The sequence below is a fragment of the Danio aesculapii genome, chromosome 19 (assembly GCF_903798145.1).
Source record: "Danio aesculapii chromosome 19, fDanAes4.1, whole genome shotgun sequence".
Taxonomy (NCBI): Eukaryota; Metazoa; Chordata; class Actinopteri; order Cypriniformes; family Danionidae; genus Danio; species Danio aesculapii.
The window spans coordinates 9,438,880-9,458,639 of record NC_079453.1 but is presented as its reverse complement, the minus strand read 5'-3'; the positions used below and the strand labels follow the sequence as shown (position 1 = coordinate 9,458,639).

The window sequence follows — 19,760 nt, the reverse complement described above, 5'->3', positions numbered from 1 at the left end:
AAAGCTTTTTCCTGTCATTTGTTTCCTGTGTATGTTATTTTAGGATTTACCAGCATGCATTTTCAAAAGCTTCTTTGTGCGTAACATTTAAAATATGAAAAAAGTAAAACAATTCCAGTAAAAATGTTTACAGTCCAACAAGTCTATCCAGTTGCCAAACACCTGTATGACTGACAGTAACGCTAAAAAAAACCCTTCTCTACATCAAATCAAAACTAAAAGCCTTATACCCCAACCGAGTATTTAAATCTCCCAGTATGACAGATGCAGAGACCATCATTTGGCTCTTGAGGAGGAAGCATCTCTCAAAATAATCTGAATCAGCCTGTGAGTATTAAAGTCATTTTTCTTCATTTGAGGTATTGTAACAAATGTTTTTTTGAATAAAATGAATTTTAAAAATAGATCAGATATTTTGCAGTATATTAAAAATATTATTATATTAAAAATATATTATTACAACTGAAATATTTCAGATTATGCTCCCTCTACCTTGGAATGTCTTAAGTAATCAAATAAACAATACGTTGAAAGAGGAGTTTCACAATGTTTAAATATAGAATAAATATTCAACCTTGACATGATCTTCTTAGAAATATGTCTTACAGCCAACATTACTGAAATATGTTGAAATAAATTTCCCTAGAATAAAACATTCAGGCTTTGAAGCAAAAGATGGAGGATCCTGATGAAAGCACTGCTATTGAAGGTATGGTTTTATTATATTATATTATATTATATTATATTATATTATATTATATTATATTATATTATATTATATTATATTATATTATATTATATTATATTATAAGATGCTTCCACATCATAATGAAAAAAATGTGAAATCTTGCTGGGCCATCTCCTACGCTTAGATTTGTCTTGTATAATTTATCATTGCTTGACAATGCAGCCCACCATTATCAAATGTAAATGCATTAAACAAATATCTACAAATGTGAGCGTGCTGGTTAGTGTGTAGAACAAGGGTGTCAAGCAAGTTTAGTTCCAATCCCAATCAGACACACCTGGGCTAGCTAATCCAGCTCTTACAAGACTTTCTAGAAACATCCGTGCAGGTGTGTCAAGGCAAGTTAGAGCTAGAATCTACAGTACACTGACCCTGCAGGACCGAGTTAGGGCACCCCTGGTGTATCCCTACAACGCCACACATAAAACACAAAAAAGCTGCATGTTTTCTTTTCGACTTGTCTGAGCTGGCAGACACAGCACAGACCTAAACATAAAGAAAAAAATCTACAAAAGTAAAAATTGAATTCATTGTCACCTTAAACTTATTTTCCCTTCTTCAGATCAAATTAGGTTCACAGATGTCGGCCCTCATTCTGTGCGATTAGAATGGGGAGCTCCAGGTGTGACTGCAAAATAAACAACAAAAATTCCAAGTCGAATGGAAGAATGATGAAATTCATTTACAAAAACAACAGATGCAGATCATTTTGAGATAAAACAACTCACGCCTGGCACACGGTATAACATCACTGTAGTGGAAACCGAGGAAACCTGCAAGAGCTTCTCTGCATCTGTGTGTACAGGTAAACAAGCTGCTTTCATTTTGTCCGGTAAATTCCATTCTGATACAATCCAAAGAGTATAAGTACAAATTAAATTATAATGATAGTGAGTGGTACAGCAGCTTAATTAGTAAAATCTAATATTGATAGAACATGATCATGAATATAATATCAAAGTAATATCAATAAATATATCGAATATAAATAGCTATAGTATTTTTCATGTGTTAGCATTACATTGGATGTATACACAGCTGATCACTTTAACTACATATTTCACAAAAACTGTAGCCTATATGAGACCAAGCTGTCCCCAGCTTCGTCCAAAAATAATTCTTGCACGTCATCCTCCAAAAAAATAATCTGCTAGAACATTGTTATAATTTGGGGCAATATCACAGATATTTATATAATATTAGCTGTTAAACTATTTGCTTTCTGTTCCTCGTGATTCATAACTGCTGACCTGTCCGATGGAGAGTTCATCAAAGCATAGTGTCAGTATGCTATCTCAGTGTTTCCCAACCCTGTTCCTGGAGGCACACCAACAGTACATATTTTGGATGTCTCCGTTATCTGACCCATTAACTTCAGGTTTTGGAGTCTCTTCTGGTGTTATGATAAGATGATTCAGGTGTGTTTGATTAGGGAGAGGTTGAAAATGTGGACTGTTGGTGTGCCTTCAGGAACAGGGCTGGGAAACACTGTGCTATCTAACTGAAGTATTTTGCAGTGAATCAGCCATAAAATGACCTTAAAATAAGCAGGTTACCTTAACACATGCTGAGCTTTAAAACAAAATCAACAGTTTTAAAATTTTGGCTATGAAGCGGAAAAATCTAAACAGAAACCAAAACAAGTATAAAGTTGCAGCTCACCTGTGGTTCCAGATATTACATTTTTATATTAGTCTGTTTGCTGTCCCTAATCTTGGAAAAGAAATGTATTAACAGAATTATATGAGAATTGGGAAGGTAAACACAGAGAAGTTTGAAATCATTGTTTAGCAAGCCTCTTTTGTATATCTTTTTATGCCCAAAATAATAAGACGTGGTGATCATACAATCATTAATTTCAGCATTTATCATTTCAGAAATGTAAATGTAATATTGCATCTCAAAACCTTGATATTTAATCTATCATTTACTGCAACAAAACAGAAAATGGATATTTTATGTCACTAAAAGTAAAAGTAAAACCTTGTTTTCTGTAATGAGCAACCTGTTGTTTATATCTCATCCATGTTAAAAATCTTTCTACCTAACCTTTTGACCAGTTATTATTTCTTTTTCCTAAGCTCAGTTCTGTTTGTGCAAACACTGCCCCACCACTATGGTGACAATAGAAACAGACAGTTTCCCAGCAACAACAAAATAGATTCAGCACATGACAAGTACAGTAAAAGAAAAATGGCAACCAGAGATGGGCAAAGTACATTGAAATGTATTTTAAAATAAAATACCAAATACCTCAATTGTACATGTATCAAAATAAATTACAAAATACAAAAGCCACAACAAGTATTTTGAAAATACTACAAAATATTTCAACTTACAAGGAAGCATGAAATTTCTTCACAAACCTTCAATCAATGGGCATATTTGATCAGTCCCTTTACCATTAAACTGACTTAAAATACGTATTTCAATACAAAATAGTATTTGTCATTGTATTTGATAGGGTTTATGAATCAGGGTTTATATTTTGTATTAAAATACTTTAATGTCTTGTATTTTTGTAATTTAAATACTGTAAAATACTTTGCAGAGAGTCTACATGATGACAACATAAAAATGCAGCCTCTGAATGGTGCTTTCTCAGTTATTTGCGTAGGCTTGAGATCAGAACGGAAAACTGATTAAAATTGAAGAAGGTGATCAATGCTTGGAGTACTAACGGAAATTATGCAACACACAAAGAAAATAACGAACAAATCAAATGGTTATATTTGGGAGGAAGTCTACCATCATTGAAAATAGTATTCTGCAAAATGCCTAGACCAGTCATATATAATGGCAGTGTAGTGTACAATGCATTCGCATGTTTGCTTAAAGAGCCCATATTATAGATGAAATAGGGTCATATTTAGGTTGTAAGGGTCTCCAACAACAGTCTAATATGCATGCAAGGTCAAACAACACTTTGATGGTCTTATAATATGCATTTATTTTTACCTAGTTATCCCAGCGACTCCCATATGAATCGTTCAGCGATTCATTTGTACCCAAACCCGTCCTCAGCGCGAAGCTAATCTGCGCTGATTGGACCAATGACAGGCTGCTGCGATTGGTCGACGACACTGACAGGCTTCAGGGCGAGACAGAGTGAAATGCCCAGCAGATTATCAACAATATAAAAGTAGTCACAGTGTACACACGCTTCATAGTGGATTTTGGCTGCCAGTGGGTGAATGTAAATATAGACGATGGACTAGAAAATACTGACGACTAACTATTTTATCAAGCAAAAAGTCCAAGAACTGGCGAGGATATGTCCTAGCAGTCTACTTGCTCTTTTTACACACACGCACACACAGGGCCGGCACGTCCAGAATATAGACGGCGCGGCGGCGACACCTCCCTCCCCCTCCGCGTCCTCAGTTACATCCGCGATTACAACCCTAAGATTTCAACCGCGACACCCCCTAAAGTCCTCACTTTACAAACGGGTCCCTTTGATCACCCTTTGCCTAGAGCTTTACCCTATTCAGAGACACGCACACACACACATCAACCTCCTAAGAGGAGACACTCACACAAACGACCGTCCTCAGAGGAGCCACACACACACACATTACACACACACACATAGCTGACTATCCATAAACAAAGCGGCACGCGTCGCGTTTTCAACGTAGCTTTACACGCGATATGAGAATATAAAGAGTTAACCTGATACAGCACACGCGGTTACAAGTAACAAAACACAACTAAATGCATAATTTGCAAGCTAGAGTAAACAAGGCAACAATTTTAATCGCACGTACTTACACTGGTGAAATGGGGGAAGAAACTGATTCATGATCCACTGATCCTTGTTCTGACAGTCTATACTGATCCTTCCTTTAACAAACTGAAGAAGTCTTCTTTGTAAGCAGGTAGTTTCCAGAGGCTCTCGATCTGCTCAAGGCTAGGCTATATGCTAAGGTTTCATCTTTGGGTGAACTGTCAATAATCTCCATCTGCACAGCGTGACTTCATTCTACCGGTGTCTGTGTGTGTCTCTGTGTGTGTGTGTGTGTGTGTGACTTTTTTCTGTTAGTGGGCGGAGCCGCAGGTTTCAAATCTCCCGGGCTTGCGCGTGCAACTACTTGTGTTTCGTAGCTGCGTCATCGCGAAACACCTAATAACTCGTTATCAAGACGACTCGTTTGAAGCACTATGAGTCGACTCTTTTATAGATGAATCAATAGTTTTAAACACTGTACACTTACAGATTTAAGCCTTAGCTGGATATTTCACTTCACTTAGAGCTGTGTGACACACTACATGGAAGGGCATTTTCAAAAACCCATAATATGGGCTCTTTAAAAAAATGAGATGGAATATAAAATCAGTCTAAAAGCAGGAATATGGAGCCGACAGCACATAATCATTCTCAGTCTCAGTGCTGCAGGTGAAAATGCAGAGGAACTTTAAAAATAATTAAAAAAACAGCTAAATATGGTGTACTGGTGTTCAATAAGAAGTAAACTGAGACACTTCCAGTTAAAGAAGAACTGAAAAACTCTTGGGAGAGTGAGTTTACTGCACAAATAGTAGTTTTAGATAGATTGCTGATGTAGATGCCAAGAAAATAAGACAAACAACATAAAAATAAGTCCGACAGTGGTGATTCCTACAATACTTCATTGACTGCTTCAAATGATCTGCAGGTTCACTGTAACGGAGAGGAAAGATGTCTGTCTGAGGATGTCAAAATTTACATTTATTTATAAAAATTATGTGAGCAAAAAAATATCACTCCATATATCACTATTTAAAAATATTAGACAGGTAAGAGATGGTGTCAATTTTACTGGCCACCCAATGGATCGAGACACAATGAAGAGATATAGCACTATATTATCTCATTATCTGCATCAGATGGTTTTTACAGTGATTAAAGAGATCATCTTCAAGACAGGAATTTCTGTATGAACTTTGTACAAAATTTATACTAAAATCAAAGAGAAACAAAGGTTTATGAATACCTCCTCATGTGCAGGAGCAGAGGTGAATGAGTTGGCAGAGAAGCTGACTTAGGCCCAATCCCAATTCTATTTTCGTACCCCTTCCCTTTGGCCCATACAACTGAGGGTTAAGGGGAAGGGCTTCAAAATGAACCCCTAAGAATTGGGACAGCACTACAGCACCTGCATACATCATCATATGTCATCGCGATCTCTTGCTTTATATGACATCAGACGATCGCGACTGCTGTAGTGATTCCATTTGTGCTATTTTTTTGGTTATTATCTTCAGGAAATCACTGAAGGGATTTATTATGTTATCATAATGATCTACTGTGGCAATAAGATGGCCATATTCATGTAAACACACCAAAAACAACATTAACAATATAGCAGACACTGTAAAAAGTGTCACTAGACTTTTCTGACAGGGTATTCGAGTGTCAGAATGTTGTGGGACTGCTGTACAGGAGTTATTATTATGGACTATAGATCGCAAAATTTAGCTTTTTTTAATTTAACTTTTTTTTAAAAAGCATGATGTTAAAACACGAACGCGGTTATGAATATATTAAAACATGTTCTTGTTTGTTGTAAAAATTCGTAATAATGACAAAAAAATTACTTTGTGACCCTTACTACCGAGTGCACCTGTGGCTGGTGTGTTCTGGGAAATATTCTTACCCCTTGGTTTCGAGTGTTGTCCTGAAAAATCTTTGTTTGAAGGGGTGTATACTCCTTGCCCTTAGCCCTACGCCTTCAAGCTAAAAAGAATTGGGACGGACTTCCGGTTATGGCGGCCACCTGAGAAGACGTGCCTCACGCTGCTCTGCCCTAACTACTATAACTTTCTACTAAAAACATTCGTATACGCAACAAAACGTGTTAGAATAAGGTTGGTGTGAACCCCAAAATGTCGAAGTCTGCCAAGTTAAATAAAGAAAATAGTAAATCGTCAAGACAGCCGAAACTAACAGATTACCGCGTCTGTGGTGAAACACAGAAGGGTAACGATGAAGCCGCGGTGGATGAGTCTAACGGAGAGGCCACAGTTGAAGGAGCGAAAGCGGACGATATACTGGCTGCTATAAACTCCCTAAAGACGGACTTTTCATCAGATTTGATGGAATCTTGGCGGCGATTGAAAGTATGAGAAAGGAGATAAGTGATTGTGGTGAACGAGTGTCGCAGGCGGAATTGCGGATTTCAAACGTAGAGGATGACGTTGCCAACCTGCAAACCAAAGTAAACAAACTGGAGTCAAAGAACAAAATTTTGGAGGATAAACTTGTGGACTTGGAAACCAGATCGCGTCTAAACAACTTGAGATTGGTGGGCCTCCCGGAAGGCGCCGAGGGAAGAGACCCCTGCTCCTTTTTGGATAAGTGGATTCCAGAATTACTGAATGGTATCGCTTTGCAGTCCTCATGTATCATCGAAAGGGCACACAGAATCGGACCAATGAGGGACCCAAAAGCGCCGCCGCGAACGCTGATAATGCGGTTCCTAAACCACAAGGATAAGCAGGCAGTCATCACAGCTGCACGGGCCAAACAAGACATTCGGTACAAGAACCAGCAAATAAGGTTTTTTTCTGACTTGGCAACTGGAATACACCAACGGCGGAAGCAGTTTGACCCAATACGTCAGGAACTGCGCGACTTGGGATTCGACACGGAGTGATTAACCCAGCCAGGCTGCTGGTAACATACAAAGAACAAACTCGTACTTTTCAAACGGCAGACGAAGCACGAGAATTCATCAACAAAATTAAGGAGGACACTTGCACCAGTTAAAAAAAAAAGAGGTTGGAATGTTTAAGAATGAAGCTATTGAAAGTGCATTGATATCCGAAACCTTATCAGGTAATCAAAATATATTGTAATATCTGAAGCCTATATCAGGTTATACTATTACAAAAAAAAAATAATAAATAAAATACTAGATAGTCAGACACAAAAGGAAATATGTGTGAAACTGATAGACTACAGTAACATTATACTGGTTGCAGACGAATGTTAATTGTTAAAATATGTAGCGGCAGTGAGGGTTCAGTAAAAGGGATTACACAGAGTGGTTTGACTGATCCTCACTAGTGTGGAACAGTACTTAGCTATACCAGGAATCAGGATGTTTCTAGGGGAGATCCCACAGAAGTGGGAAAGGTGTAGTTCATGTTCAATGTGTTGGATGTGGGTTCGTGCATCCAAGTTCGTCGTGCTTCTCTGTATTCTTATTTTCATAATACAAGGTAATCTATTTTTTTCTTTTTAAAAAAATGTTCTCAAGGAGTATCCCTTAATTTTGTTTCCTGGAACTGCAGAGGCCTACAACAACTTAAAAAAGTGAAACAAGTCATGAACAAACTAAAAGATATGGACTCTAAAATAGTGTTTCTACAGGAAACACACCTACTAGAAAATGATATTATCAAAATAAGGAGGAGGTGGCAGGGTAGTGTGTTCTCAGCATCATTTTCATCCCAGGTTAGAGGAGTTGTGACCCTTATTCATAATACAGTACCATTTCAAGTAAAACAAATACTTAAAGATAAGTTTGGGAGATATTTAATAGTTCAAGGGTCTCTACTATCAGAATGTTTAAATCTGGTAAATGTCTATGGCCCCAATACAGATGACCCTAAATATTATGTAGATTTATTTTTTACGCTGTCAGCATTACCAGGATTATTATTATAGCTGGAGATTTTAATTGTACTCTAAATCCATGTCTGGATAGATCCACAGGATTGGACGAGACACATAAAAAAAGTAGAGCAGAAATTATTAATTTAATTAATGAATTTAATCTGCTGGATATTTGGAGAGAAATGAAACCACAAACAAAATCATATTCTTGTTACTCAAATGTGTTCAAGACATACTCTCGAATCGATTTTTTTTAAATTTCCTCAGAATTACGAGCCAAAGTTCATAACAGCTTCTACGATAATATTGTGATTTCAGATCACGCCCCATGTTGTATAGAATATGTGGATAGAAAATTGACAAAGGACCCAACTAGATGGCACTTTCAGCATAAATGGTTACAAGATGAAAACTTTGTGACATATATAGAAAAACAGATTGAAGATTTTTTTGAAATTAATACTACACAAACATCTGCATGTATAAAGTGGGAAGCTTTTAAAGCTTTCCTCAGAGGGCATATTATTAGTTACGTAGGTTCAAAATCAAAAAAGATAAAAGAGAAAAGAATACAATTGGAACATAGAATAAAAACTCTTCAAGGAAAAGTATATGAGAATAATGATCCACAAATTCAAAATGAGTTAATGATTTTGAGGGCTGAATACAACAAGCTATCTGCTTTTGGAGCTGCCTCCAGTCTTTTGAGACTAAAGCAATCTTTTTTCGAGCAGGGAGATAAATCAGGTAAACTTTTAGCATGGCAAATAAAACAATTGGAGACCAAAACACCTATTACAATTGTAAGGGTAAATGGAAAGGATATAGTGGATCCTGTTGAAATTAATGATGCCTTTAGAGACTATTACAAAGAACTATATGAAGCAAAAGGTAAAACCAATCTACAAAATCAAAAAATGTTTTTAGATGAATTGCCTATACCTGTCCTTTTAAATGAACACAAAGCAGATTTGGAGATGAAAATTAATATAGAAGAAATAGAGAATGCCATTGACAACATGAAATCAGGTAAAAGAGCAGGACCAGATGGTCTCCCAATAGATCTATATAAAAAATTCAAAAATAAATTACTAATTCCACTAATGGAAATGTTTCTGGAGGCATTTCAAAAAGGTAATTTCCCACCTACTATGAATAATGCTTTGATTATTTTATTGCCAAAGCCTGGTAAACCCTCTAATAAATGTGAAAACATGAGACCTATAAGTTTGTTAAACTCCGATCTTAAGATAATATGTAAACTTTTAGCAAACCGGCTACAGAAATCATTACCATATATTATTAATAAAGACCAAAATGGATTTATAATGGGAAGGCAGGGTTTTCATAATGTAAGACGGGTATTAAACATTATTCATGGTAGCAAAGAAATATCAGATACAGCACTCTTATCATTAGATGCCGAAAAGGCCTTTGATAGGGTGGAATGGCCCTATCTTTTCAATGTTTTAGAAAGATTTGGAATGGGAAATAACTTCATAAATGGGTTAAAGTAATATACAAAAATTCGACAGCAGAAATCCTAACTAACAGAAATATTTCCAAACCTATAAAAATTGATAAAGGATGCCGACAAGGTTGCCCACTCTCTCCTTTGCTGTTCACACTAGCAATTGAACCCTTCGCAGCTGCAGTACGCTCACATCAGCAATACTCTGGAATAACGTTAGGACCAACAGAACATAGAATAGCCTTGTATGCTGACGATGTCATTCTATTCATGTCAAAATTAAGTAAATCGATTCCAGCTGTGGTACAAATAATTAAAACATTGGCAATATCTCAGGATATAGGATCAACAAAACAAAATCCTCCATATTAATCTTAAATTCAGATGAAAGAAAGAATCCAAATGTAGAGGCATCTCAATTTGGAGTTGTTGAACAGTTTAAATATTTGGGTGTACAGATTTTACCAAGATTAGAAAATATTGTTGATGCTAATTATGTATCTTTAATGACAAAAATTAACGAATCAGTTGATAGATGGATGTCACTACCAGTTTCTATAATTGGAAGAATTAATATTTTAAAAATGAACATACTACCCAAACTACTTTATCTATTTCAAAATATTCCATTACCTCCACCTTCAGAACTGTTTGCAAAAATAAAAACTATGTTTGTTAGATTTATATGGAACAATAAGAGGGCAAGATTGCGTTTGTCTTTGTTATACCTGCCATATGACAGAGGAGGCTTAAAATGTCCAAACTTACTATGGTACTACTGGGCGGCACAGCTGAGGTCTATTATGTTCTACTTCTCAACAAGTGAATCTCCACATTGGGCAGAAATGGAATCTTATAATTTAAGCTTACCTCTTCCCTCATACATTTATTCAGACACGGCAAAAAAACTACGCAAACAAACTAAAAACCCAATTGTAAAACACATGTTAAATGTATGGTTTGATGTACAAACATATCTAAAAAATTCACATTCACTGTCTCAATTTAGTCCAATATGGGGTAATCGGTTTTTTGTACCAGGAAGATCAGATGCAACATTCAAATTGTGGGAGTCGAAAGGACTTAAAATGATTCAAAATCTTTACTTGACAGATTCAGATAGAATGATGTCCTTTGAAGAGTTGAGGCTTAAATTTAATCTCAATAGAAAACATTTTTTCAAATACCTTCAATTAAGAAGTTTTGTTAAAGCAAATCAAGATAATGATCTTAATAGACCTCCATATTCCTCTTTAGAAAACATGATGATAAAAGATAATCTGAGAAAAGGTATCATATCAGAATTTTATGGTTTGCTGACAATGAATTCACCTGAAAATTCATATAGCAAGTTGAATGCATGGAAGGAAGATTTGCAGTCTGAAATTTCGGATGAAGATTGGGAAGAAGCCTGCACTAAAGCTCACACTATGTCTATAAATTCACGTCTTAAACTTATACAATATAAATGGATAATGCGGACATATGTAACACCAGTACAATTAAATAAATATAATAAAAACATACCAGATATTTGTACAAAATGTTTGGAAGCTAGAGGAACCTTGTTTCACTGTATTTGGCAGTGCACAAAGATTAAATTATTTTGGGAAGAGGTAAGAGTCATAAGTGAAAAAATTATTTCAAAACAAATCCTCCTCGAGCCAAAGCTTTTTTTGCTGGGCTTATATCCAGAGGACTCGAATTATAGTAGAAGCGAACAAGTATTTATAGACCTCAGCTTGCTTATGCCAAACGATGTGTAGCTTGCTATGGACAAAGATGCAAAGACCAAACGCTTCTCAATGGATAAGACAAATGTTGTCAAGTCTGCCATTAGAAAAAATAACTTACATACTAAAATCTAAACAGCGTGTATTTGAAAATATATGGAGTCCTTTCATTAGTTATATCAAAGAAGTGGATATAACAGAGGAAGAAGTTGATGAATAATTTTTTTGATGGACAATGCAGTTCCAGCTTTATAGTTCAGTATTGATACATTCCTCAATATATGTTTGCTGTACTTAGTACTCAGTATGATTATAATTGTCATGTTTGAATAGATTACCAATAACAACAAAAGAGGAGCAGTTTTACTTTTATTTATTTTTTGTTTGTTTGTTTGTTTGTTTTTAATATAAATATGTATATATCCTTATTTTTTGTATAATTTGTAAATGCAACAAGGTTAATGTTGGAAAAAATGTTTGAAAAATGTTGTATTTCAATGTGTACAAACTGAAAATGAAAAATAAAAATATTATGGAAAAAAAAAAAAAGAATTGGGACACCAATGCCCAGTGCAACAAACGAGGCAAATGCGCAAAATGAGGGGTAGGGGTAAGGGGAAGGACTAAGGGGCAGAATTGGGATTGGGCCTTAAACTTGCTCTGAGAAATGCTGTTGCTGTCAAACATTGTTTACTTCACTGAATAATTGTATCACAAATACTACCGTGACAAAAATGTTCAACCAGACAGAAATGATGAGATATTAATTGTCTAAAACACACATAAATCAAAGACTACAATTAAAATCAACATAGCAATCACTTGAACATACAGTTCAAATTTAAAAGCAGCCCAAATGTTGTCAACTCACACAATGCGTGTTCCAAATCAGTGAGAAATCATTCTCATCTACAATAATCTATACTTTGTATATGCTCATGTAGTAAATTTTTTCCCCTTAAAGCAATCCCAGCACCTGAGAACTTTAAATATGTTGCAATAGACGCAACAACTACAAGACTAAATTGGACATCACCTCCAGAAATGGATCCCAGTTTCTACAAATTCCAAGTGATCATGTATAAAAATGAAGAGAAAACTGAATCAGTGACTATGAAATCAGACTTAAATACCATTGTAATGATAGACCTTCTTCCTGCCACTGAGTACAAAGCTACAATAAACACAATTCTGGAGGATGATAAACAAAGTAAACCAGTTGCTTTAATCATCCATACACGTAAGTGGCTCATTTACTGTACAGCAATTGAATAATAATTTGCTGGAATTGCAATGGACAATTATTTTTCATTTTTCATTCCTTACAGAGCCACTTCCACCCACAAACCTAGAAATCAAAAATGAGGCAACTTCTGCTACTCTGAAATGGACCAATCCTATCACAGATGACAAGATTACACACAGATTCAGAGTGATATGTAGCCAGGGTGAAGCCAATCTAATGGAAACGTTTACAGATGAGGAAGAGATTAATGTATCAGGTCTAAGCCCAGGCATGGAATATTCCTTCTCTGTCTACACATTAGTTAAACTTAATGACACAGAACTTGAGAGCACTCCTATGAAAGTCACACAGCGCACAAGTAAGTTGTGATTATTTCATTTACTCAAATAATAAGACGTAGCACCCTGCTGAAAAGACCAGCATGGACATCCATTTGACATTATCTTAGGCCAGTTAGTGCTGATTTGGTGTTTCCTGGAGCCAAAACTGATCCAGTTAATTTCCCTATTGTTGTTTTATTGTTTAAACAGACATAACTGTAGAAAAAATAAGTTCTTTATTAAGTTTATTTAGGGCATCAGCATCCCAAACATGCAGTGTGTACCGGTCTTTTCAGCACTTACAGATTAATATCACACAATTATGCTTTAATGTGATTGGAAATGGATCTTTAAATTAAATGATGTTACTTTTGCAGACATAAATATGGAATATATGTTAACAGAACTGGGTCTACAAAGACACTTGAAGAATAAACTCACTTTAAAGTCTGTGTTGGAATTGAAGAAAATGTCAGATGAGAACCAAGCCCGAAGTTTTAAGGATTTGCCCTGGCTTTTTCTCAGAAAGCTCATGATGGTCAATTCATCAGCTAGAAGTATCAAATGTGCCAAGACCTCTGCTGAGGACCATAAAGGAATAAATCCACTGGATTTGATCACAGCTCTTTTCCACTGTGCCGACCCTTTTCTCCAACAAGAAATGGCTCTTAAAATGTCACTGTGTCAGTTCTCTGTGCCTTTACTGCTGCCAAACTGTGACACAAATGAGTGTACGCTGATGCTTTGGGCCCTGAGGGACATAACAAAACAGTTCCGATCCCATTCATTGAGAAAGGACTGTTCAGGGGAAAACAGTATTGTGCAAACTGATTTGCCCCTGATCTCTTTTGTTAGACCTGGGAAAAAGTAAGTTGTCCAAATCTGAGTTTCTAAATAAACTCATCAGCAACAATCAGCAAAACCATGACACTTTTGTTCACTGGAAAATTGCAAATGGAAACTTTCCAAGAAAGATCTGTAATGGTCTTGTTGAAATGACCTGGTATCTTCCTTGTGGAAAGGAAACGGACAAATTCAAAGAGCCAATTGCTGTGGCTAATCTACGAGGGGATATTTCTGAATTTGAGGTCCAATTTGCCTTCTTGAGCCAAGTATCCTCTGCAGTTTTTTCTATTTTGTGATGATCTGGACTCAAACCAGACACTTCTGAATTCCTTGCAGCTCTCAAAATTGGTACTAGTTTGCAACACAAATGATATAGAATCAAGAAACGATTTGGAAAAACGTTTGGCAGAGCTAATGCTCAATACACACTCAGTTATCTTCAAGGATGTGAAGATGAATGATGATGACTTTGTTGCTAAACTACAGACGGCTGTCGATGAAATACTTAAACATTCTACAAATGTTAGCATCAAAAAAATGTCTGAAATTGCCCCAGATCTGGGGATCCTTGTAGATGAAAATGATGAAATTTGTCAAAATGCAAAGAAAATGGCAGAAACAATGACAAAAGACATTGACAATATATCTCAGTTTAAAATAAGACAATTACCTTTGCAAGGTGAAAAGTTGAAAGAGGTTTCCGAACTGGAGAAAGAAATGTGTCGCCTCAGAAAGGCAAAGAAACAAAACATTGAGCACTACAAGGATGAACTTAGAAGTCGAATACACAAACTGAAAACGGAACAAGAAAACAGCAACATGAAACAAGTAATATCTCTGTTCATCTCTGGCTTGTGCTGCTCATCAAATTTCCAGATGTATTTTCTTAAATGGATGAAAATAATGTTGGACAGTCTAACAAGAAAGCACCTGTCCAGTCTTGATGAGCAGTATAAGGAAGCATGTAAGAAAGCCAGAAAAGAAAAAGAACACCTTCGAAAACTGGATAATAATATTGCCAACAGCTCTTTAGGAGTTCAACACTTCATGAGAGAAATAAGTCAACTTTATGAGTCTGCACACTCACAGGAAACCTGGAAAAACCCTGCTCTAAAGAAATTACCAGAAGTATGTGCTCAGTTGATGCTGAATGGGTTTCCTCTTGAGCTTGTTGATGGAGAGGCATCGAACATTCCACTGACGTGGATTGGAGATGTGCTTACAGCACTCAACAAACTGACAGCACCTCACAATAAGATCAGAGTCATAACAGTTTTAGGGGTCCAAAGCACTGGGAAGTCTACCCTCCTCAACACGATGTTTGGAGTTCAGTTTGCTGTTAGCAGTGGCAGATGCACAAGAGGAGCGTTCATGCTTCTGATAGGAGTGTCTGAGGAATTCAGAGCAGAGCTTCAGTGTGACTATCTTCTAGTGATTGACACAGAGGGATTAAAATCTCTGGAGTTAGCAGAACTAGCTGATAGTTTTGAGCATGATAATGAACTTGCAACCTTGGTCGTTGGACTGAGCGACATCACTATTGTCAACCTTGCGATGGAAAATGCTACAGAGATGAAAGACACTTTGCAAATCGTTGTCCATGCCTTTCTCCGCATGAAAGAGGTGGGGAAAAAGCCTTGTTGTCATTTTGCACACCAGAATGCAGCAGATGTCGCAGTGCATGATAAAACCTTGAGAGAGAGAATGAGCTTTTTTCAACAGCTAGACGTTATGACTCAAGCCGCTGCGAAAATGGAAAAAAAGAGCAGCAACTACACTTTCACAGACATCCTAGAGTATAACATTGATGGAAACAACTGGTACATACCTGGACTGTGGCTCGGAACTCCTCCAATGGCACCTGTTAATACTGGTTACAGTGAAGGGGTTAACAAGTTCAAGCATGGTATACTTGACATTTTAAAGAAAACAAAAGTCCCAGCACAGGATTTTGTGGCATTTGCAGAATGGATCCGAAGCCTCTGGAAGGCTGTACAATTTGAAAGCTTTATTTTCAGTTTTCGCAACAGCCTCATTGCCGAGGCGTACTCCAAACTTTGTGCTGAGTTTAACACTTGGGAATGGGTGTTCAGGAAGCACATGATTGACTGGTGCACAAAATCTGAGACCAAAATCACTAACATGGGTGCAGTGTCAGCGCAGTCAGGGGATGCAGTTAATCTTGATAGAGTATTAGCTGCCTTAAAATGTGAAGCTGATAATGAGTTGGGAAAAAAGAGGAAAGCCTTCTAGATTCAATTCAGCAGTACTTTGAAAGTGAGTTGGAACATGCACACCTTGTTGAAGATCACAAAGAGGACTTTTTAAATAGTGCACGAGGCATTCGAAGAGAGGTTCAGACAGATATACACATCAAACTGGAGAACGCTATTTTGATTCAGAAGGGAATTGAAAAGGTGGAACTTATAAAACAAAAGCAGAGGGATACCATGAAAGAAAAAGTCCTTAATTTAATTAAAGTCTGCAGGAGCAGAACAAAGAAACTCTGCGATAGTGAACTGAATGGGGAATTTGAAAAAATATGGAATGACATTGTGAAGCAAAACTCCTTCTCAGCTCTACCAAGACAAGATGTGGTGAAAGAAACCTACAGACTTTTACACAGCAACTTGGAAATGAAAAGTGGGGCGGTACGAGAGATGCTATCATGCGTCACCAGTCTTGATCAGTGTGGAATTGGACCATTCTTTGCAGTTGCAAAAACACATTTTTTCACAAGATTCAGAAATTCCCTGCGACCCGCAGAGAGGAATAAAAAGCACAAGTTAGTACAACTTGCATGTGACAAAATAATATATCAAAGTGACATATTTATTAAAAATAAGACAGAGCCTAAATCAGATTACAACAGTGCTGACATACAAGAGCTATTGTGCTTCATTGACAAGAATTTGGAAAGCTGTAAGGATCCACAGATAAGTCCTGAAGTTGAAGCAGCTCTCAAGATCCACATTTGTGGGAATGCTGCAAGAGCTTTCCAGAAAATACATGATGACTACATCCACAGGAACGACCCTTTGAAATCCCTTCAACTCTTCAAGAAAGAATGGTTGGCTGACTTTAAAGACCTTTACTATGAACGAGACCAGTGTCAGAACAAGGCAGAAATGTGTGCCATGCAGTGCTTCGCCCCTGCTGTGATGGAGTACATCCAGAAACATCTTGGGCCTGACATTGTGGATGAAATGTCATCAGGTGAAAGAGGCCTTGAGTTTTGCACAAGATCATTTTTCCAGTGCTCACTTTTAAAACAGCTGCTTTGGGATGATAACTTTGACAATATTCTAGAGTATGTACTCAACTATGAAAACTTTTGTAATTAAGTGGATTTCAGAAAAGATTATTGAACATTTTTCGAAGAAAGGGGCTCTTTCGATATTAGAGGTAAAGCACTTGAATGCTATCATCAACAAACTCAAGGAAGCCATTGAAAGTGTGCAGAAGACAGCAGGCATCCCCACGAACATTGGCAGGTTTGTGACTAATGTCTGCAAAAATCTAAATAAAGATTTGGTCATACCAGCGGACACCCTCAATGCAACTCTAGCTTTAAACAACTCTAACCCTGTCGAATTTATAGATTGCCTTAAATCTTCAATAGACAAAATGCATAAGCGATTAGAAGATCAGCTGCACGCTGAAACGAACGTAAGAGATAAACTAACCAGACTCTCTGTGAGCAAACCTCAAGAGGTGCTCTTCAACAGAGTGTTTGGCTGTGGAAAAAAGTGTCCGTTCTGCATGGCACCTTGTGAAGCTGGTGGAAAAAGGCATACAAATCACTTTGTGTCCATCCATCGGCCACAAGGCATTGGCTACTATTCCTGGATCACTAACAATAAACTAATAGCTGACATATGCTCATCTCTAGTTGCGAGTGAAATGACATTCCGCCATAAAGACACAGGATATCAGTGGCATCCTTACAAGGAATATAGACAATTCTATCCAGACTGGAGAATACAGCCTGACTCTAGTATCGAGGCCACTGACTTCTGGAAGTACATCTTTGCCTAGTACAACACTAAATTTGCTGCACGATACAATGTTAAACCAGCAGACATTCCTGATAATTGGCATAGAATCTCTGTACAACAGGCTAACAAATGCTTGGAAGATACATTCAAAATGAAACATTAAAAAGCTACCAATGGACAACAGCAATAAATTGTGGAAATGAAACAATAAAAGGACAGGTGAACTGGAAAAGTCTTCAGTCCACTGAACTCTAAAACATTTTACTTAGATTTTTTTAGATAACTAGTATTTGCTGAATGGTAGTCCATGAAGAAACAAGTCTTTCATTGATTTCATGTTGTCTATTAAAATATTTTACAACAATATAATATAACGTGAGCAAACTAAAAGCAAGAATTTTTTATAATTCTATATTGCTATCAATGTTTATATGAGAGTATAATGAATTAAATTGGGTAGAAATTAAATTTTCATTCTAATCATGGACTCCAGCAATGTGTACAATGTTATTTAACATTAGACTATCTATGGAAGAATATTTAATAAATGATTTAGCATGTGGAGAATTTGCACAATTTGGCATTCCACTTAATGGATCGAGTCTTGCTCACAGGCAAATTTTATTACATTAGAAATCTACAAATCAGCCTAAAGCATCACACTTTGGGGTCTTTTGTGACCTCTCGGATGAGTTGTCGCTGCACTGTTGGGGTAATTTTGGTCGGCCGGCCACTCCTGGGAATAATTTTCTTTCTCATTTGTTTTTGAATTTCTTTGGATCTCGGCATGATGTATAGCTTTTGAGGATCTTTTGGTCTACTTCACTTTATCAGGCAAGTTCTATTCAAGTGATTTCTTGATTGCAAACAGTGTGGCAGTAATCAGGCCTGGGCGTGACAACAGAAAAATAACTCATGTGTGATACACCACAGTGCCATGTAGTTTTGTATTTTGTTTTTCTTTTAATAAAAACCTTAATATGAAAACTGCATAATGTGTTTACTTATGTTATCTTTGACTAACATTTAAATTTGAAACATTGAAGTGTGAAAAAGTGTGAAATCAGTAAGGGGCAAACATTTGTTCACACCATATGGGTGGTTTCAGTCAGACGTCAATAACTCAAATCTTAAGCAATTGTTAACTTATTGGCTAAATTCACATTTCAAGTATGGTATAATACATCAAAATCTTTTTCGTTTTTGAATTATTATAATATCCCTACTGATTAAAAAACAGCTTAAACCAGCCTAGGCTGGTTTAAGCTGGTTTACCAGCCTGGTTTTAGAGGGATTTTGGCCATTTCCAGCCTGGTCCTAGCTGGTCAGGTTGGGAGATGACAGCTTGACCAGCCTAGCCAGGCTGGAAGCGCAGCCAAAACCAGCTGTGTCCAGCTTAAACCAGGCTGGTCAAGCTGGTTTTAGCTGGCCATTTTCCAGCCTGACCAGCTAGGACCAGGCTGAAAATGGCTGGAAACCAGCGTAGAAATGGCCAAAACCCCTCTAAAACCAGTCTGGTCAACCAGCTAAAACCAGCCTAGGCTGGTTAAGCAGCTTTTTTTCCCCAGCAGGGACATATTACATGTTTTATTCTATTATGATATTAATAATATACAAGTATGTTTCTAATTTATTGTAAGTGATGGGTTTCATTATTATTGGTTTAGCTAAGTTGACGCCATGAAACTGACCTGCACCTAGAACTGGCTTCTTGTCCAGAAAGCTTTCGGTTTTCATCGCGGTGCTTTCCTCTTCGTTGCACCAAACTGCTTTTTCTCGGTCTTCGAGCTTGAAA

The 19,760-nt window shown here is 36.9% G+C and overlaps 1 protein-coding gene across 1 annotated transcript; it reads left to right on the top strand.

Annotated features, from left to right (window-relative positions):
- The first annotated feature begins 281 nt into the window (after positions 1–281).
- urgcp (upregulator of cell proliferation) lies at positions 282–18,952 on the top strand. The gene is given in 12 exon segments (XM_056480158.1): positions 282–327; positions 647–709; positions 1,311–1,381; positions 1,383–1,428; positions 1,431–1,553; positions 12,520–12,795; positions 12,884–13,159; positions 13,499–13,977; positions 13,979–14,248; positions 14,250–16,191; positions 16,194–17,296; positions 17,298–18,952. Coding segments are annotated over 11 exon segments (5,451 nt in total). The 5' UTR covers positions 282–327; positions 647–675; the 3' UTR covers positions 18,129–18,952.
- Positions 18,953–19,760: the final 808 nt, after the last annotated feature.